This window comes from Manacus candei, unplaced genomic scaffold, assembly GCF_025592945.1.
Source record: "Manacus candei isolate 608988 ecotype Guabito, Panama unplaced genomic scaffold, ASM2559294v1 h1tg000023l, whole genome shotgun sequence".
In the NCBI taxonomy this organism is placed as follows: domain Eukaryota; kingdom Metazoa; phylum Chordata; class Aves; order Passeriformes; family Pipridae; genus Manacus; species Manacus candei.
Window position 1 is genome coordinate 1,134,324 of NW_026138071.1, and position 22,419 is coordinate 1,156,742.

The window sequence follows — 22,419 nt, forward strand, 5'->3', positions numbered from 1 at the left end:
AGCTGCTGCCTTCTCCCCTCAGCATTGTGCTGGCTGCAGGAACAAGAGCACTATAAACTGATTAGTTCACCCTTGTGACCTGTATTGAACATTGCTTATTATTACAAGTATTTTAATATACTTCAGGGAAAGGAAATGGATATTTCTTATTTTATGGCTGGAGAATTGGTGTCTGTGAGTAAGATGAAAGTTTGCATTTGATACGTGTGTCCATTGAGCTCTTTAAGAACTTTTTTTTTTAAATAACAGCATTGCATTATCTTTGTATTTTTAAAGTATTGTTGTAATTGATTTAATTGCAGCCTTGAGTACTCAGCATTTTAGGTGAATTTGACCCAAATGTGTCAGCATAAGCACCCAGAAAATGTGGAACGTATAATTATTGATCACCTATTTTTAAAAAGTTTTGGTAGAAATGGCTTGTGTAGGCTTGTATTCTATTTTGCAAGGTAGCAAATGGTTGTGGCTTTCTCTTCATGTGCTCTGTGACTCATTTACACATTTTGGCATTTGCAACAAATGGAGCAAGGGTATTATAAACTATCTTACTAGTGTCACCAGTTTTTATGGAGCATTCTATGCAGTGTGCTGTAGAAAAAGATATATCTATATCTAGATATAGATACACACACATGCATAAATATTTATGATCATTTTATTAAAAAAAATTAAAAATCAGTGCCAATAGGCTGGAAAGGTGAATTATGATGAACCAAGGTACCCTAGTGAAGGCAGTCCCTGAAACTTCTGTATGTTTGCATGCAACTTCTTGTATTCTCCCGGGGGGGGTGTATAATATTTTAAATATTTTTAAAAAGCAATCTGGAAAGAAACACTAGAAATTTTGTATACATATATATGGAGTCATAGAAGGTTTGGGTTGGAAGGGATCTTAAAGATCATCTTGTTCCAACGCCACTGCCGTCGACAGGGACACCTTCCACTTAGATCAGGTTTCTCAAAGTCCCATCCAGCCTGGTCTTGAATGCTTCCAGGGATGAGGCATCCACAGCTTCTCTAGTCAGCCTGTTACAGTCTGTCACTGCCCTCACAGTCAAGAATTTCTACCTAATATCTAATCTAAACCTTCCTTCTTTTAGTTTAAAGCCATTCCCCCTTGTCCTGTCACTACAGGCCCTTGTAAAAAGTCTCTCTCCAGCTTTCCTCTAGGCCCCTTTTAGGTGCTGGAAGGCTGTTCCCTGGAGTCCTCTCTTCTCCAGGGTGAACAGCCCTGTCTCTCTCAGCCTGTCTGCATAGCAGAGATGCTCCAGCCCTCTGATTATCTTTGTGGCCTCCTCTGGACTCACTCCAGCAGGTCCTCATCCTTCTTACGTTGTGGCTCCAGAGCTGGATGCAGCACTCCAGGTGGAGTCTCATGGGAGCAGAGCAGAGGAGCGGAATCCCCTCCCTGGACCTGCTGCCCACAGTGCTCTGGATCCAGCCCATGTCACAACTGGCTTTCTGGGCTGTGAGCACACGTTGCTGGGTCACATTGAACTTCTCATCAACCAACACCCTCAAGTCCTTCTGCATAGGGCTGCTTTCAATCCATTCTGTTCCCAGGCTGTATTTGTGCTTGGGATTGCCCCAATTCACTTGCAGGATCTTACACTTGGCCTTGTTGAACTTCACAAGATTCTCACAGGCCCATCTCTCCAGCCTGTCAGGGTCCCTCTGGATAGCATCCCTTCCCTCCAGGGTGTCAACCACACCACACAGCTCAGTGTTGTCGATCCCACTGTCCGTGTCACCAGCAAAGATGTCAAACAGCACTGGTCCCACTACCAGCCCCTGGGGAACCCCAGTCGTCACTGCTGTCCACTTGGACATTGAGCCACTGACCACAACTCTCTGAGTGCAACCATCGAGACAATTCTTTATCCTCCAAGGATGAGGAATGTATGCACACATACATACAGACCTTTGCCATTTGAGCCAGTAGGGTAACAGAGCAACAGTGGGTTATCATCTTCTGTAAAGTAGCTCTTTCATAGTGCTAGTGATGAGTAGAAATGCTTCCCAGATACTTGCACATAGTAGATGAGTGGTGAGACCCAAGGAATTTAAAGGCTTGTAAAAATAAAAAAATCACATTTTTAAAAGAGGAATGTATTTTTTTTTCTCTGTTTATTTTTAAGGCGAAAATATGTGAGATGGGCTGAGAGAGTTAGTCTGTGAATGCTGAACAGAGAAGGGTCCACTCCTGCACCGTGTTCTGACACACTGTCATTGTGGTAAATCCAGCCAGTGAGTTAACCTCAGAAAATTAATAACTGGGAAAAAAAAACCTGCCAGGCTGTTGGAGTGTAAACAAGTGTGTCTTTATATGAGGTTGGAGTAGGCACAAAAGATAGGCTGAACTCTCAGAGTTAGGAGCAGGAATCAGGATTGCCCCTTTCAATGACCATTAGCTGTTAGATGGGCTCAGCTTTGTGTTAGAACTGCACTGTTATCTAAATCAAATAGTAAAAACATTTGATACATTATCTGAACTACTTTTATGAAGTTTCAGCCTGAGGCATGTGATACGTGGAATTTCACAAAATTTTCACCAGTTGGACTGAAGTTATGTCTAGTGCCTGTTTTCCTAAATATAAATGCCATTGGAAGTCCCCAGAGTGACCACTTTTGAGTGCCCAAGTTTCATGGTGCAAGGGCAGAAATTCTGCATTGTTCTTTTGAGGTTAACTATACAATGCTGGAAATTCCCAGATAAACTCTCAAAAATGACTATTTTCTAGTAGGTTATAATTTAATGCCACAAAACCAGTGGCTTTTTTTTCCCCGATAAACCCATAACATTTCCTATGATTTTTTGACTATTTAAAGTATGTTTGCTACATTGATGACATCCCTGTGGATTTTGACATGTAACCGTGGCTTTGTTAATAGAGTATCAAAAGCTTTTCAGTGGGTACATTTGATAATAGATTGTGGTTATGCTGGTGATGATCGAACAGAGATTTCAGGATAGGAAAGGTGGCAAAGATTTTCACGCATGGATAATTTTATGCACGATAAGTAGATTTTCCATGAGTAATCCTGTTGATTGTAATAGGACTATTCACAGCTCAGTATGAGTGTAAATCTTGGTGGGATCAGGCCCTGTACTGGCATGTGTTCAGCAACATGGAGCACTTAGAAATAACTGTGCAACAAGTCATAAGGGTGTTTGTATCATATGTTGCCTTTCAGAATGTGTTGATTTTATGATCTGTGAACCTTTTCAGGCTGATTTATGTTTGATTACTTTCATTTTGCAAGTCAACACATTCTGATTCATTCTTAGAAACACTTGTGTGTTAATTTCAAAGTCATTCTTTTAGCTGTGTCTTATTTTTCTGAGTAGGGAGAAGAGATAATTTTATTTACTGTTCTTTATTTAGAACCATTAAGTAGGGTATTATTTTTTACTTTCTAGGCTTCTGCAGTATGTTGAAAATTGAACCTTTGATATTGTGAAAGCTAGCTGTGTTTCCTTTTATATTGGACTATATCCATATTTTAATAGTGCACATAAATATATTTTGTGATGTGATGAGACTATTCAACATGTTTCATGGCTTGATAGGGATTTAAAGTGGATGTTAGAAATCTGTTAAGCTCTGATTTTTTTTTCTTTCTTTTGGAGGGGTTTATGTTGATGGCAATTTTATTCATGGAAATGCTTAAACATTAGTAGTTTTAAATATGCTATTAAGCCATGTTGCTATCTCTTTCTTCATTAGCATTAGGAGTTAGGAATTACAGAGTTAGTGGTGACTTCTACGCTTCCTGTTAGGAAGAAAGCATTTGAGAATGTAGATAGACATTTTTTCCCCTGATCTGAATTTGGCATAGCCATTGGGTATGTCTGCAAGGTGTTCATCTGTGTGTGTACGTTGCATTTGTGGAGCAGTTTCACAACACCCTTTAATCTGATCTGACCGCTGACCGCTGCTGAAAGAATCAGTCCCGTTCCCTCCTCCCTGATTCTTCACTATGGATCTCCTGTAAGCCTGGCCTGCTCGGTCCCACTGATCCAGACAAAACCTCATGGCTTTTCTGGGGGTATGTTTTTGTCCAGCTCCCTTCTCAGTTGCACAGTGCTATGCTCAGCCCAGAGAAGGCAGCAAGGAGGTGTAGTGGGGAAGAGGTGCAGTGCACAACCCTTTGAGCAGGTAGCCCATGTCTCAGATTGTTTCTTGTGGCTGTATCATTGAGAGCTGGGTAAATAAGAAAACACACCAGATGTCCCACTGGAATGGCCTATCTGTTGTAGTTGATTTTATAGAAGTTTGGCTGTTCAGAAAGGTTTTACTAGTCATGCCAGTAAACTACTCTGATTATACAGTGATTGGCTTTTTTAAAAATTCAGAATAAACCTTTCCAAAGTGAATTTCACTAAAAGGGGAAGGAAGAAAATTGAATTCTGTGATAGAATAAGAATGTTCATTTAGGGAGTTGTATAGATTGTATATACATTATGTTCATTTAAGTTTACAGTTTAGCACAAATCATTGTAGCATGACCATAGAGTTGAGCCCTAAGAAGCTGAGGGTTTCCCCAGATTGTGTTTTTAAAAGCTTATTCTGTGTGCATTTTGCACTAGTAACCTTTATACATTTTGTGGTTTGGGCTCTGCATGCACTCATTCTTCCAAAGGCTGTTGTGGAAGCAAGGATGTGGTAGGAATGTGCTCAGGTACGTGTTCTGTAGCTTCAGGTATTTTTTCATTAGGAAGTTTACCTTGTCTTATCTTAAATGAAAGCAGACTTCCCAAAATGTGGAACTGAAATAATGTAAGGTGTACATTCCAGTGTAAGGTTACCCTGAAACCATATAATACCTCGGACTGAGCTCAGTGTCAGCTTTTGTGAGGGAATCTTGGAGGTAGATGTTTTTGTCAGAACAGTATTGAGTTGCTAAAGGCAAGTTAGAACTGCTGTTGTACATCCTGGCTGTTGTGTTTGGGTTGTTGTATCTTCGAAAATATGGTCAAATGGAGTTTATTGCTGTACATGGAAGTCTCATTTCTCTCTCAAGTCTTTGCTATAATCCTTCAGAAGGAGCTAAGGTTTAAACCATAAGAATAATTAAATTTCAACAACTTTCTTTCCCTGTTTCCCTCAACCTTCTTTCATTCCTTTTTGCCTTGGAAAAGTAGGGAGAAGATAATATACAAAAGAAGGTGGAGTGGGATACAGATATAGAAAGTAAAAAATCCTGCTTTTTAACACTTAAAAAGAGAAGTATTAGTCTTGAAACAACAAAGACTTTTCCAGGACATTGTTTACAAATAGAAAAAGTCCATCTTTTAAAAAACAAAGCAAAAACATTAAATTAGTTCTGTTCTACAAATAGATATTAAACTGCAGATGATTTTTATCTTTTGTCCCTGTTGTTAATCCTTAAAACATTTTTTTTCTCACCTCTCATAAATAGTCTTTTGAATCCTAACTACAGAATTAATGTGTTTCTGCACATATGAATTTTATTTTTAAAGTGAATACAATTTGTATCTCTGGGTACTTGCTCATTCCATCAAATAATGCTTTACTGCCTGCTTAAGAAAAGAAAGGAGAAGACAGAATAACCCCCTACCCACCATCAGTCAAAGTGGAGAAAAAGAGCTGCACCATGTGTTGAACTTCACTGGCAAACAAGTTTTGCTGCTTTCCTTGAGGGTCTCTGTTCAGCTTTACTTCGTAGCAGCCACCATCCCAGCAGACTTTTTGAATCAATTAATGTTTTCTCTTGATGGTGTTTTAATTTTTGATTCTTAATTGAAATGTTGTCATGCTTTTCATTTAGTATGTTTTTGTTTAAATGGTTGTTTCTTTAATTAGGAATACTGTCTTTAGTGCTCAGTTCTCCAACTTACTGCACCAGTATTTGGAAAAACTGATGTCAGGGTTACTGAAATGAATAGTTCTGAAGTACAGCCGTAGGGTTTGGCGAAGCAGCGGTTTCTGAAATGAAGCGATGTGGTTTGCTGGATGGGGATGTTCTGCAAGCAACTGTGAAGTACCCTTTGAAAAGAGAAGGTGCTGAGATGGTCCCATGAGACCTTTTCTGTGCAGTCCTTCCCCTTCCCCTCTCTCCCCCTCCAAAACTTTTCTGTACCCAGGAAGCTCTGCCTGTAGACACCTCTTGTGAGATGCTTTTCCTGGAGTAAAGGCTTGGAGACCCTCTCCAAGCAGAATAGATACTTTAGAGATTTTATTGACAACTCTTTTTCTGTCAATTTATAGAGAAACTATATGCACTCAAAGAAAAATTGTGAGATTACTTGGTGAGGCTTAATAGAAGTTCTGAAATTCCATGAAAAACACAACGTCTTATGCCAAGAAATGTACATATGTGTGTATGTGGTTTGTATTTTTGTGGCTTCCCTAGAGATAATCTCAAAGTAAGTTGATCTTTATTTTACAGATGCATCTTGCACTTAAAATATGTATTTAATATTTGCAGGCTTGCTAAAGTGTGCTTGTTTGAATGCTTTTAACTTACATCCTTTATCACACAGTCATTCTTCCAGGCATACTTCGCCTCATCTTCAATTTAAATGATAGGATTCCTTTTATGTGAGCCAAAAAGGTGTCAGTTGACAAATTACACATGTTTTACTGAATTAATTGCAATTGGGATGCTTCTTGTTTGGATTAATAGCCTATTTTTGTTTGTGGTTCTTTGTTTTAAAACATTACCTGCAGCGGTCATGTAGCTTACATTGTGTTTAGTCATTTAGAATATATAGCCTAACCCTATGAGTTCTCATTATTTTTCTATGAAAACCCAGATATTTGAAAGCCTGATTTAATAAGCAGTGCACTCACTGCACCACTTCTGATATGACTCAAGATCATGACTGGAAAACAACTTGAGCGCTTTTAGTTGCGTGACTCTGCTGAACCTACTAGTCAGGGTGAGAAAGAAACTGTTTCTATATCCTTTGCAACTGAGAGAACCAGCAAGACCAATAAACACCAGCACGCAGCTGGCCTGTCCTCTGGGCAACTGCTCTATCCCGCCAGCTGTCCTTGGGTTCTGCATGTCACAAATCTTCCTGCCTCTGTTGGTGAGAGCAGCGGGCTCTTCTGCACTGTTAAACACTCAGCTTCTCTGTCTGCCTACCTTCCTGCCAGGAAGTAGCTTTACATCCAGGATTTCCGGAATTCATACCTAATTTCAGGGTGATGTGGCAGTATCCTCCATGTGGAACAAACTTCTGTGCTGTTTTTGTCAATGGCCTGAGCAGACACATTAGGGCCACCATGTTCTCACACTTGATACTGTTTGTTCTCCCTTGAATGTGTTTCAGCATCTTGAGTTTTTGTATTTTAGTACCTGTCCACGTCATTGCTTTGGAGAATCCGCAGTGAGCTTATGCTGTGGTATTTCTGTAGCATGGAACAAAAGCATAGTGAATGACAGTGTGTGTGAGATGTACCCTGACTATGGATTGACTTGGGATGAAGGCTGAAATGAGCAGATGTATCAGTTTATTTTCCTTGGAGTCTATCTTTCAAGCTAGATATTTAGAATGCTCTACCAAAAAAACCAGTCTTGACTTTAGGTTTTTGCACCATCTTTTATCAAATGATGGCTCCATGCAAGGCAGATTCTTAAAACTTCAGTTCTGTCTCACATTTCTTACTTGGCACAGGATGCTCCACACCAATAAGACGATAAATTCATCATCATTTTCTTCTTTTAGGATGTTGTTGCAAGATCTCTCTGGGAGATCTGCATTGGTGGGAAAAATACAGCCTTAGCGCTCTGCCAGGTTTTGTTTGTTTGTTTGTGTTATTGCTGAGAAACTATCAGTATGGTTTCCCAGTTACCTCCAAAAAATACTTCATGGATTATATAATGTCTGCAGGTGGCTGTGTGGCATACCAGACCTGCATTTTCCCTGGAAGACATCTGAAATCTCATTCTCTTACTCTAAAATGGATTGATTTGAAAGTAAACTCGTAACACAGCACCACCTGAGCTCACTCAGGGCATTCTTTATGCATTCTTGTTGTCCTTATTTGAAAACAGGTACTGTGAAAATCAAGAGCATGATTTCAAACTTCCTTATGTTAGAATTGCAGGAGAACAAAAAAGGACCAATTGCAAACATAAATGTTCTGAACAGTATTTTTCCATGTTCTTCTCCCATCAGAGGTGATTTTGGTCCCTAAAATGGGCTTTTTATGTAGGAAGGAAGAATAATAAAAATATTGATGACATTTTCATATATAAAGAGATTTAGCTTGGTGACTCTGTCCTCCTGACTTCCAGCAGAGCAAGGCTTACTAAAAATAATAAAGTATTTAACTGAAAAGCTTCTTTCTTTGGCAAGCGTCTTAACTATTGAAACTTGTAGAAGTCAGACCATCCTGTCTGTCAACCTTTCTTTGTATTATTCAGAAGTTCAGAACCTTTCACGATAAAGAATAGAGACAAATGTTCTTTCACTTTTGAGTTATAAGATGTGAGTTGCTATCAGAGGGTGTTAATGGGCTTTTTACTTTGTTGGGGTGTGTGGTGAATTGTTTTTTTTCTTTGTTCTTTTAAGAAATTGAGTTAGTTTTACTTTCAGAAGGTTAAGAATCAGTAGTAATATTTGAAATACAAAAATATTTGAAATGAGATTGAGATTTTTCAGATGTTTCTGCTAGTGGCTTCCATTCCTACCATGTTCTCTAGGATTTCACCTAAAGAGAAACCATGATCTATTTTATAAACTCAGTGTAGTTTAGTATTGAGTCTTCACGAATGTGTGAGATACATTGAGAATTTTCAAAATATTTTCCTGGTGAAGGAAATTATTTAGAAGGGGATCAAATAGATCAAACTGAAAATGGAAATTTAGAGATTTGATTTACATTTGCTTGATCGAGTCTGTTTTGCATGGGCTGTAGTGGTGCAGTTCTGCAGGGTGATGGCCCCGATGGTTTTAGGCAGAGAGATCTGATTTCTTTGGTTATGAGTTGTCATTGTGAGCTGCAGGGAAAGCAGCACAGCCTCTGACTTAAGACTTGAATGGAGATGGAGCCTTTCTCTGTGGTGCACTCCAAGGTGGATGGAATTTAAAGCAATATGCCAACACCACATCTGTATCATAATTCTGAATGCATCAAAATCAAAGGTGCTGACACTGTCGTAATACTCCCTAAGATCCCTGTCTGGTGCTTTATCTGGGCCTGCTGTGTGTTGTCCAGCTCCACTGTGTTTCTGCTCCCACTCCTGTGTCTGCTGTAGCATTTGTATGTGTAGCCTTTGCCCTCCAGCTGTGGGGAGATAGAGGAGTGGAGGAAGGATGTTTTCTCTGTCTGTCTGTTGGTATGTCTGTCTGAAGGAGCAGGCCAGGGCAATGTGGAATGGTAGGAGTTATGGGCCTGGGGAATAGGGTGAAGGAACCTGACTGCTGTGGCTGGACATCCAATAAGCCAAGGAGAAGAGTAGTAGAACTATCTTGCATATATAACTAGTAGAATGAGAAGATGCTGCCACTTCCAGCTTCACAAAAGCCTGCCATTCTATGTTAAAAACCAATTAATAATGTCATGACACTTGTTGGAATATTATGATTTTATATCTGTCTGTGTAACATAAGTCAATTTAAGGGTATTGCTTTTCATGATTGGAATTTATATTTCCTGATTAATGCTCCAGCTTAGTGGAGGTAAAAGAGAATGCGTTTTTTACTAACAGTTCTGACCTCTCTATAGTCTTTATGTGATATATACCTTTAGCCAGAAAATTGCATTTTCATAGAATCACAGAATGGTTTGGGCTGGGAGGGACTTTTAAAGACCACCTAGTCCAACCCCCTGCAATGAGCAGGGACATCTTCAACTAGATCGGGTTGCTCAGCCCCATCCAACCTGGCCTTGAATATTTCCCTGGATGGGGCATCCATCACCTCTCTGGGCAACCCCTGCCAGTGTTTCAGCACCCTCACTGTAAAAATATTCTTCCTTATATCTAGTCTAAATTGACCATCTCTTAATTTAAAACCATTATGTGTTGTCTTATTGAAACAGGCCCTGCTAAAAGATTTATCCCCATCTTATAAGCCCCCTTTTAAGTATTGAAAGGCTGCAATAAGGTCTCTCCAGAGCCTTCTATTCTCCAGGCTGAACAACCCCAACTCTCTGAGCCTGTCAGCATAGCAGAGGTGCTCAGCCCTCTAAGCATGTTTGTAGTCTACTCTGGGCTCACTGCAGCAGTTTCACATCTTTCTTCACTGTGTCCCCAGAGCTGGATGCAGCACTCCAGATGGGGTCTTGAGAGTGGAGGAGTATCCCCTCCCTCAACCTGCTGGCCACTCTGCTTTTGATGCTGCCCAGTTTTCTCTCACTTGTGGATATTAAGATGTTCCAGCAGCTACAATATGCCCTGGGGTAGCAGCAGTGAAAGGGCACAAAAGGGACAAGGAAATAGGAGAACAGGACCAAAATGAAAGAGGCATTTGTAAAAGACAGTCAAAATGGAAAAAGGGAACAGAGTAAAAAGGGCACACAGGAAAAAAAATAGAAGTTTTCTAAGGGATAAGAAGGAGGATTTAGCTATCATTTAATTACCAGAACTTTGCCAGTAGTCAGAGGGTACTTTGGTTTGAAACCTTTTATTTGAAAGCGTTCAATTGGGTACACATGGATGTGTGTGAAAGGAGAATCTTTCTATGTTACACCAAACTATCCAACGTTTGGCTCTTATTCAGTATCAATTTTAGGAGTGCATGTGTTTATGTTGAGTACTGACTTGAGCTCTTATAAAATGTTTTTAAGTAAAAACTTTTAAGCAAGTGCACCAATTGTAGATGTTTACTATTAAAACTTTCTTTGTAGGTAATTGCACTTAAGAATGAACATTGAAGACAAGCTGGGAGGATTATTTCTTAAATGTGGTGGCATAGACCAAATGCAGTCATCCAGGGCTATGGTAGGGATGGGTGCAGTATCTGACCAGTCTGGAGTATCGAGAGAACGGCAAGAGGCAGTGCTTCAAGATCGGACTATGCCGCACCAAGAAATTCTTGCAACAGATGAAGTGTTACAGGAAAGTGAACTTCGACAGCAAGAGATGATTTCACATGATGAACTCATGGTCCATGAGGAGACGGTAAAAAATGATGATGAAATGGATGCGCAAGATAGACTTCCTCAAGGGCTACAGTATGCTGTTAATGTCCCTGTAAGCAATTTCTTTGTGAAATATTGGAGAAATTACTAGGAAGCTTGATCTGGTAGTCTAATCCTACTCTGGCAAGAATCTATTAATTGCTTGTTTGGATTATGATTATCAAAATATTTATGAACGGGTGCTATTTCTGAAAATGTCATTTGCCTCTGGCTGTGGATAAATTTTACCAATTAAGTATAATCTTTAAGTATCTGTTTTATAAATATTTTATAAGCAGGCTGCTACCATAGAACTAATGCATTAAAATGTGCTCCTTTAAGTATATTCAATGTTCAAGGGTAACTACAAACCAGAATAAATAGTGATATTAAAAGGTGCTTTTTATGCTGTTTATAGTACTATTTAGTTGCTTTTGCTATAGGAAGCATCTTGTGTGTTTTTAAGGTATGTGGACGCTTAGCAATTGCATTCACACTGCAGGTTGGACTGTGACACTTCATACATGACCATAAATATGCCCCTCCACGATATCTCATAGAAGGCATACCTTGGCTTTCCCAGAGAGCATGTAGATGACTTCCTTTCGAAAACAGAGCATCTGCCTGTAATGCAGCACATCATCACTGTTACCCTTCAAACATAAAGGACAATTACCAGGACTATAAACATAGATAGCCTTACACACGAAGAATAACCTTCAGAAAGGTAGCACTGTTAAAACACTTCTCTGTTAGCTGCAGATCAGGTGGTTCAGGTGTTAGAAAAATGTAAGAGTATCATGGTCTTTTTTAAGGGTCACATTAAATGAAGATTTTTTTTTTCCCCCAAAACTTCATTTGAACTGGTCTTTTTTTTTTTTCTTAAAAAATACTTCTGTCTTAAATATATAATAAACTATTCCGTTAAATCTTGCATTGACAACAGCGTGGACTAAAGTAAAATAGGTATGAAAAACTGAATGGTTTTACAGATGGAAGTGATTTTAACATAAGAACTGATCTCAAAATCACCACAGGTCAGGAAAAAAGACCTTGGGAGATGAATGAAAGGATACATCAAAATGTCATTGAGGAAATTAACTGTGCCCTTTTTATTTAAGATACATATTATTCCTTTCACTTAAATTTCTGAAAGAATGAAGCCAGAAGATAATTCCCTTAGAAAAAGGTTTTCTGTTTCAGCAGTTTGTCATCTTCTAAAATTGAAAAATTGCTTTTCTGTAGTGAGAACCTTACCTGAAACTGGCACTTGGTATCTTAACAGATCAGTGTAAAGCAAGAAATTACCTTTACTGATGCATCTGAACAACAGAAACGAGACAAAAAACAAATACGAGAGCCAGTAGATTTGCAGAAAAAGAAGAAAAGAAAACAGCGTTCACCAGCAAAAGTAAGACATTGATTTGGCAAAACCAAGATTAAAAGGACCTGAAGATTTGGTTGACTATGACTAATTTCATTAGCATTTGAAGTAGTTAGGCTGGAAATTGTTTGTTTGCTCAGTAAAGATGCAGTTCTGAAGTTCAGCAGAGACCCAAAACAAAACTGATATAACAGTGTTTTTCTTTGAACTCTTTTTAGCAACATGAACTCTTGACATATTTTAACATCTGTCTCTCCAGGCAGTTCTCTCTCCAAATATTTTTTTTTTTAAATTATGAGTCAGTAGCTTTGTAGACAACTTTTAAATCATTACTCTGTATCTATCTAATAATAGTTGTGCTTTTCTGTGAGCCTGACAATTTTATATGCTTCATGCATAGTAGTGAAAAGTTTTAAAAAGAAATCTAAAATGGTAGTTTTGAAAATTCTAAAAAGTTTACTAATATATATAAAATAATTTACTGGTAGGGAAAATTCCTGTGGTCATAATCATCTTCATATATGTATTTATTTATATCAAGAAATTCTTACCATAGCTGCTGGTTTGTTACTTCAAAATTTGTTTTGTAGATCCATTCGTGAAGAGTATGTACCCCTGTATGTCTGAAAACAATTTTCTCCTATTGAGAAGCACTTCAGATAAAACCAGAATCATTTCACCTCATGAGGTAGCAGTGCTGTATCTTCTAGTAAGTCCCCAAATCAGTGTTAACCTTCAGACTTAAAATAGAACATATCCAGGCTGCTCTGATAGACAGAAATCAGTTATATGTTATCACACGGCAGCATTAAGATAAGCCTACTCAGAAATCAACCCAAACTGTTTATACATTGAAGGAAAACTCACCGTAACAGCAAGAAAATCTCCCAGACCTTTTTGTTGCCCTGGGAGCAGGACCTTCCAGTCCTCCCCAAAGCACTGTCAGATAAGGTTGCACTTGTAGTATTCTTGGAAAGTTGAGAAATTGCTTCAGATTGGGTGTGGAAGCAAGTTCCAAATCCTGTGCATTTTCTTCTCACTTCTCCCTTTGATAGAAAAAGGAGATCTAGGTTGAGTACATCCACAGATCACTTCCATGGAAACATGGCAAGGTAGGAGAGGCGTGTGTCCCTCTTTCTACAGACGTGAACTTGCATGCTTCCTTTTTATCTCCCAATCTGCCAGGTTTAGTCTTTTGAGATGACAAAAGATTGAACAATGATCAGGAGAATCGTTAAGCAGGTTGTTTTTCAGTCTCTTTTCCACTTTTTCAGACTTGTCAGAGTAGAAAGGCAGAAAAAAGCTGAAGGACCAACATAGGTGAGAGCCTGCTGCAGTTTAAGTTTAGTATTTCCAGAGTAATGGGGTTGATTTTCCCTCCAACAGCAGCTGGAACTTTGACAAATGGAAGTCAGTTAACATCCTGAAGCATTTAAAATTCTATCTTATATTAGTGTAGTGATCAGATAAATAAAAAGTCATTAGTTACTATGAATCCTGTCTCCTTTTCCCTCTTCCACGCACACACACACGTGCACACACATACGCACGCGCACACACACACACGCACAAGCTTTTTTTTGTTGCTTTTATTAGGGGAGCTGCATTGACTAAGTTAACTTTCTTCATTTAAGATGTGGTACAATGAATAGACGCAGTTGAAGAGCCCAGGTTTAGGATAACTGTGACATTAAATGTTATTCTCTGCACAATTATTTTAAAATTCCAACATAATATATGAAAAGCATTTCATAACATGTATTTAAATTTGTTTTAAAGACCCAGTCCGTTTCATCAGCTGTATGTGGTTACAGAACAGAGCTTTTACAACTGTCTCTATCTGTGACTGGAGCTGTAACATACCAGTCTTACAAACGTATGAATGTACTTGTCCTTCAGAGTGAATGCACAAGAATTTGTTAGCTCGAGACTTTCACTCTTGCTGAGTTTTGATGCAGCAGAATTTAAAGTTAGGTAGATCCTACAGTATTTGCTACTATTGCAGAGCTACTGTTTCAGTTATTGACTCTCTCTTTCTCATCACTGTCATTATCATAAAACCTAAAATGTCGTAGCTAATCAAATTGCAGATGTGTTTCCCCATCAGACTTTCATTTTTTGTTAATAACAAGGGACTAAACGGTTTTATTTAAGGTTACTTAAGCTTTTCTTTATAGTTCTGTTTCCAGTTAAGCAAGACTTTTAGAAATGTAATTTGTTTACTGGTTTTCTTATTCTCTTGCCAGAGATAGTAGAGTCTGGGTTTTGGTTTGGGGTGTTTTTTTTTTCTTTTTCTTTCTGACAAATTAGAGAAAACCTGTGATTAGCTTTATTGACTAAGGTAGATATAGTGCAATTTTTAAATATAAGTTTTTTTAACTTTTATGAAAATAGTGGCTTTGTTTGACAGCAAAGCAATTGAGTGTGGCAAGTTGAATTCGTCAAGGAAATGCTTTAATATGTATATTGAGTGAGCAATACTTTATTGAGTGAAAAACCTGAAAGGGGAGAATGCTAATACTATTTTCTTGGTTGTTTGGCTTTGGAGTTTTGCTTTTTAAAATATAATTTTGCCTCTACTGGTATTATGTAGACGTAGATAATTTATATGACTATTTTTGTTAAGTTTTAATGCCTTTTAGCAAACATTCAGAGTTGTGATTTGAAAATAGAATATAACTTTTCACTTTTGCTTTAAAGTATGCTTATCCATGGTTTAGTGCCCAGAGGTGATTTGGTTACTTTGCATCCTTTCCAACGGATGGACAAAGTAAACAGTAGCGTATAAAGTGACTCAGCTGTGTCTAGGGAAGCTCTAAGCTGATTTTCCATGAGCTGCTTTTGCCTCTGTCCTGTTGAAATATCTCTTAATGCACAACGAGACACAAGTTGGATTGGACTGCAATTGGAAATGTGTACTAGAAGCTTAACGCATAGCTTTGTAGAAATTAGCATTGTTTTACCTGAAATATTTAAATTCTCTGCATCGCAAAAATTAATGTGTTTTTTTTTTGTAGTTAATAAGACACCTTTAGAGGGTAGTGTGAGAACAAATTTTACTCTTTTTAAAATAGATCCTTACAATAAATGAGGATGGATCACTTGGTCTGAAAACCCACAAATCTCATGTTTGTGAGCATTGCAATGCTGCCTTTAGAACCAACTACCATTTACAGAGACATGTCTTCATTCATACAGGTACTGCTTGACTTCAAATTTGTCTTTTTCTACTATATAAAGAGTTGTTTACTTATGTTAAAAATGTTTTCAGCTCTATGCGAATTTCAGTTTTAAGAGTGTAGCTAACTTGGCATCTAAGCTTAGAGATTCCATGCACCAAAGTGTCAAAAGAATACCAGAAAAAAGAAAAAAAAAATCAACATATGTTTAATAAACTGAAGACCTAACTGTTTACAAGGTTTCTTTTCTTTCTTTATCAGAAAGTTATGGGTTGACTTGTAGCCTAAGTGCCAAAATTGACCCCTTTGTAAAATGTGCTCCGGCTGCTTATTTGCCTGATGAGGTATCTCTCTGGTTCGGAGAAGTGAAAAAGGTACTTACCATTATAATAGCTTGCCAGTATCCTGAATGCAGACTTATGCCAGCATCGTGATTGATCTTGTTCATGAGGAAATTACAGCCATTCCAGATCACTCTTCCGTGCTAGACTTAATGTGACTCTTAGGATCATGGAAAGAACTCCGCAGTTCCTATACTTAGTAAGGCTAATGTTTTTTTTTGTATTAGAGTATTTTTGGAATTCGCTCAGATGCTGGTTTTTTTTAATAGACATTTTAATATTCCTCAAAAGTAGTTATCAGAAACAACAGTGTGTAGATATTAACTTATGGATGTGGAATTATATTGTTCAAGGTGAAAAACCATTTCAGTGCAGTCAGTGCGACATGCGTTTCATACAGAAGTACCTGCTACAGAGGCATGAGAAGATTCATACTGGTGAGTATAGTGCCTTGAGTATCTTTACTGGCGTGCTTAAAAACTGTTTCCCCACTCAGGCAAGGTTTCTGGTAATAAATATGCAGCCTAAAACCCTGTTGTAATTTGTTTTTACTTAACACATGTTATAAAACTTTAAAAAAGAAATTAGTTTTGTGCTTTCAACTTGCTCCACTTTCCTTTTGGCTGTAAAGTGAGTATGAACTCTAGTAAGCAGATCTGTAAGTAGTTTTCTATAAATAGCCCCAGAGCAGCAAATCCTGAAGTTTGTGCATTCATAATAGTCAAGGTTTGTTAAGCAGTTCTATCTTTTGTTCTGTCAAGTTAATTCAGGTAACGGGGACTTCCAAATTCCATTTCCATAGATTTATTTGTTTGTTTGTTTGTTTGTTTGTTTGTTTTGGAATTTGATGGAAAAGTGCCAGGACTAAAATGGCCAAAATGCCTAACCCCAAAGGTATTAGTATCAGCTTTTCTTTTCACCCACTTTTTCTTTTAGGTTTAATTCAGAACTGTTCTAAAAGTAAGAGTCTTAGTTTAAAAATACGCAATATAGGTCAAATAAGGCCTGAAGTTTTAAACCAAAGAGCGTTAAAGTTTATTCATGTTTATTTTTTTATCTTGTTGCACCACACAGAACCACATTCTTTAACAGGTTTGGTTTCATTGGGTTTTTGGCATTTTGGTGCATGGCCTTTCAATCCCTCTTTAAATATTTTGTAATATGGTCCCTTTTGGACTAGATGCCAATTTCTCAGCCTCTTTTTCAGAAAAGCAGAGCTGGTGAATGTGCACAGTGTTTCTTGGCTGTAGCATTTAAATGGATATGAAAGCTACTAACACGCAGTGCAGTGTGTGCATGTGTAAGGGTTGAGAGGGAGAAAAAACTCTGCAAAATGAATTTTCAGAGCAGTGTACAGGGAGTTACATGCACAAATGCCCTGTTGTTTATGGGATTTTTGTATCCTAGGTTGCCATGAGTCCAGACTAAGTAGGTTTCCTTCAGCCAGTCAGCCACAGAAGAGTCTTCCATTCTTCTGTCCAGTGTCTTTGTTCTGCTCCTAGTCTTTCCTCTGGCTCTGAATTGGTGAACCATGCTGCCTCCACTTTGTGTAGATACTATTCTTGAAAAGAATGCTCATTCACTCTCTTCCATCTATCTGTCCCCCTTGCAAAAAAAAAAAAAAAAAAAAAAAAAAAAAGGCAAAAATTTAAGTGCAGTCTTCACATTTTTTGGAAGATTTTTCTTTTTTTTCAAACGAGGATTATTCCCTGTACGTGGCTTTGAAAATGAGAGTCTGGGCAATTTAGTTAATTAATGCTTGACTGCAAATATTTTATAAATTGATTTAATTATCTTTTCTAATTCAGCTTCTAGCTCTAATGAGAATTCTGTGTTGATTTTAAGCTTTGGAGGGAGGGGGTGGTGTTGGTGGGATTGCAGGTTTTTATGCCAGCTCTACCATATGCTAGTAGTTGTTTAGCAGAGAAAAAGGTGCCATTTAACAAATTAACCATATTGTTATCTGACTTTTTAAGATACATATATTTTCCTCCTTTCCTCAGCATCCTGAGGTATAGTTTGGTAGTTTCTTAGAAAATTGAAGATGGTGCTTGTGTTTAAAATTACTCAGGTATAGTGTAGTTAATTGGCATTCTGCATGCCTGTGTGTGCTTTCACCTCTATATGACCGTGTTTACTACTGGGCCTTAGCTGTTTGTGTAGTTACTCTGTTGTTCAGGACTGTATAACTAAACCCATCCAGAAAAGCTGCATTTTCAGCTTGCTTCTCTAACGAGAAGGTGTGCAGTGGGTCTGCGTTTCACTTTGATGGAAGTAAAGAAAAGATCTATTTGTATCATTCATATTCTTTTAAGGAATGTTCCTTATAAATTAAATACTTCATTTTTTTTCTTTTTATTTTGCATTTTTACCTCTGGGAATGATCACTTTTAGCACCAGTTTTTGTACAGTGTTCAAAACACTGATGGAGAACAGGATGTCTCTTACTCTTTTAAAAATGTTTATAAAATTTTCCTGTTTATTTTAAGCCAATCAAAGCCAGTGGTAACACTTAGAAGCCCCATTTTATGCCTGTTACAAGCCCCCTATTTACAGGTGCTCCAGCTAGTTCCAGTCTGGTTTGAATTTGGTTCTCTGAACTGCTCCTTCAAATGAAATGTTATGAGGGAGTAATGAAGCAATCAATGAACAACCTTTTTTTTGTGTAAATAATTAAACAGTTGCATCTAAAAGCAGACATTGCATTAATACAAAATTCACTTACTAGGAATAATTGTATGTAGAGGAGGGCAGCAGTGCTAGAACCCTGCTGCTAAACTTTTCCCTAATGAGTCAGAAAATTGCCATTTTAGTTGTCAGAGAGGGAAGAGTCACTAGTACACAAATATTTTCGTATTTTCAGTTTACTAGACTCCAGAAGATGCTGAATGTTCTTTTTTTTTCCTAATATGTCTGCTTTCTTTTTACTTAGAGATGTTTCTATACACCTTACTCACTCATGCATTCATGTGTCCTAATTGTGTAAGCCACCCTACTTTCCATTTTAATCACAAAAACTGAGATTACATTTAAAAAAATAAAACAGCAATGGGGCTCATGATTCAAGTGCCTTCTTATTCAGTCCTGCTGATTTTTTTTGTCTTCTTTGTTATTTTATGATTTGTTTTTTGTCTGTTTAGATTTTAAAATGCCTGAGGTTTTATAATTGTTACAGCCTTCATACACATAATATTTGTACAACACTTTATGTACAGTTCTATTACTGGGTTTTAATAGATTGCCAACATAGACAAACACATAAGCTGTGTTCGTAAATAATGCAGTAATTATTGTATTTTTAAATTTTGACTTCTTTTTATACATCTAATTCTATCCCACTCAACAAGACATTTCAGAAAAATGTCCTGGATTCTCCATGCATTAGCAAAAGACTGTTATTAACGATCTCCTCCATTTGCCATAGATCCTGTTTGAAAAGTACAACAAAATTGCAGAAGGCATCTGAAGTTTCAGGCCTCTGCTAAGAAATTATTATTGGAAGCGTATCTCCATATTAATTTTTAATCTTTTTCTAACATTATCTTCCTTGTGAAGATTAAAGCCAAAATTAAGTATGGTATCAGTTTCACAAAGTTTTTCTTAATCTTACTTCCATTCTGGAATTCTACTGAAAAATACCATTTTCTGTGTTGTGCTGAGCAGTTCAAGGGCAGTGTCCGTAGAATTTTCTCCCAGTTAAGGCATGGCCAGCAGTGCCTTTGTATGCACCCTGAAAGTCTCCAAAATAGCTGGTGGTCATAATACACCAAAAACCCTCAGAACCCCTGTTTGGCCCTTTTTAAGCCTTGAAATGGGAATAGGTAGCTGAGGGAGTCTTCTGCCAGCAAATAACCAGCTTGAGTAGATGAATGTTAAGGAACTCTGTGACCATTCATTTGCAGAAATGAGGATAAGGCTGCAGGTAAGTGTATTAAAGAAGTGTTCTGCATTTCCTGGGGTAGCAGAATAGCTCCTTAGGGGGCTGTTCAGAGCCAGAACAGGACCAAGCTATTTTGCTATAAGGCTCAGACAGATCACCAAACAGTTGCTCCTTTCTCTAGAAAAACATAAGGTAGCATGAAAGCAAACTTAGAGACAATGTAAGGAGAGTTGTTGGAAGAGGCAATTTAAAAGAAACACCAGGTAGAATAGTGGAGCAAAGGGAAAGAAAACTGTAAGGATTAAGTAGTAGACTTTGGGAATGGAAGAGAACAATGGCATCTAAAGATCTTGCCTCATCTTGCTGAAAACTGAAGACAAGGATTGGAATTTGATGCAGAAAGTCTCAACAGGCTTGATGGGAGTAAAACACCATAGTCATGAGGGTGCCCAACAAATAAAGAGAAGGTGAAGAATGAAACTGGAGTTTGAAAGTTAAGAAATAGGCCAGAGAGAAGGATTTGCTTATAGACAGTATGAGAGAATTATATGATAGATATTACAGCTTACAAAAGTGCTGAAAACAAGCAAAGTTTTATGGTAATTATTAATAAGCAAGAAATGATAAAGGTCTCTAACTCAAGTGAAAGAAGAGGTAGGATGCTGAGGTTGTGAGCTTGTAGAAAAAAGAACTGATGGAAGAAGCTGAGAGATCTGAGTAGAGGAGATAATTTGATTTAGGAGAGAATAAATTGGAATAATTTCATCTAAGAAAGGAATTGGCTGAAAAGCCACATGGAGAGGTAAGAATTAATAACTGGAAACAGGACATAAGCTTACAAAGAGAGAGATTTAGAAATTGCTTGGAATTAAGGCAGTTGAAACTCTGGGCATTAATGATCTGACTAGGAGCACGTGTGGGCGATACAGATATTTTTCATTCTAGTTTCTATAAATACAGGCACCATATTTTAAGGTACTGTATTTCCATTTCTAGAAGGATGTGGCTAAACAGTTCTATTGTAAATGGAAAACCACACTCATAACATTTTAAATAATAAAATGAATTAATTTCAAATGTTAAATGTTGATAATTATTGTTAATTTAATAAAGTTAGTCCATAACATAATTAGTAAGAATAAAACTACTTCAGAAAACAGCAATAGTCTGCATATTTCTGGAAACAAAGCATAGATGGTTTATATCCCAAAAATCAGTGCAGTGCAGTATCCAGAACAAAGAGGATGTTGACAGATGCTGCCACGACAATCCCTGATCTCTGTGTCAGTCCAAAAGATTTCATAGTAAATATTAAGAGGAAAGATCACTATTGTTCAGGCTGAGTTCTATTAAATAATAGTGAACTTCTGTAAAAGCAAAACTAACTTTTCAATGCACTTGGAATTTTTAAGTTTTGTCAGAGAAACATAGAAAATAAAGAATATCAGAGGGAAGATGTAAGGCAAAAGTTAAAAGAAACAAAAATAGAGCCCAGAAAAGATCATTGCAGGGCTTCTTTGTGAGGAAAAATAAGGGGAGAACTGAAGATGAATTCAGGGCAGTGCATATTTTCTGAACAAATGCTTCATGAAAGTAAAGGATAAAACCAAAAACCAAACCGAGCAAATGAGAAATCTGTAAGTATGCAAACACCAGTTTAGCTATAGAGGTTCCTTTTTTTCAACTTAGTTTTTAAAATAAAATATTTTTAATTAGTTTTTAAAAAATAAATAAATTTGAGTTCTGACCAAAATAGTAGGATTTTTTCAAAGCAGTTATTTCAATTCTACATACAGATAAGGTAAAAAATATGGAAAAATACAGAGCACTCTCAAAAATGTTATATTCAAAGTTTGGAAATGCATAATTCTCTCCTAGAAGGGATGGGTTTGAGTTCATGAGTTGGTGAGAGAATTGAGGTATTTTTATACAATCGTCTGCCCTAAAAATATGTGATGCAACAGCAGTTCAGGAAGAGCATCTTTGCAGTTCTTCATTTGTTAAGTGTAAGACGTATATTTGCACCACCATTAGAAAGAGGGGTAAGGATTTAGTTTTAAAGGTGGTTTGTTTTTTTTTAGCACAAAAGCTTAAAATAATTTGAGGCATCATCTACTGAGTATTGGAAAAATAGTGGTGTGAGCAAGCCCTATGTTGTTTTTCATTAGCAATAGACTAAATCCTCTTACTACTATTAATAAAGAATGTAGTATTTGACCGGGTAATTGTATGGAAAAACGTTGATTCATTTTCTTCAATTAACATTGCTACATGTTTTTTGTCAGGTGAAAAGCCATTTCGTTGTGATGAATGTGGTATGAGGTTTATTCAGAAGTATCACATGGAAAGGCACAAAAGAACTCACAGTGGAGAGAAGCCTTACCAGTGTGAATATTGTTTGCAGGTAAGATGACTTGGTGAAATCTTTCGTGATTGACAAACAAAACAGCACTAGATTCCCAAGTAGTACAGACAGGGATTTCTCCATGGGTTGTAGTCATGTGCATACACATAAATGTATAACAAATGTTGTTTC

At 37.4% G+C, this 22,419-nt stretch overlaps 1 protein-coding gene across 5 annotated transcripts in view; it reads left to right on the plus strand.

The window, feature by feature from the left end:
- ZNF148 (zinc finger protein 148) overlaps positions 1–22,419 on the plus strand; it is a 41,608-nt gene that overhangs the window by 11,161 nt on the left and 8,028 nt on the right. For 2 of the 5 annotated variants that reach the window (XM_051786650.1, XM_051786651.1), the window contains exons 2-6: positions 10,827–11,172; positions 12,385–12,510; positions 15,558–15,681; positions 16,357–16,440; positions 22,169–22,287. In XM_051786650.1, coding sequence (XP_051642610.1) covers positions 10,843–11,172; positions 12,385–12,510; positions 15,558–15,681; positions 16,357–16,440; positions 22,169–22,287 — 783 coding nt within the window. In that variant the 5' untranslated portion in view covers positions 10,827–10,842. Of the gene's footprint in view, positions 1–10,826; positions 11,173–12,384; positions 12,511–14,831; positions 15,682–15,923; positions 16,441–22,168; positions 22,288–22,419 lie in introns of those variants that run through there. The other 3 variants (XM_051786652.1, XM_051786653.1, XM_051786654.1) reach the window with 3 other exon arrangements.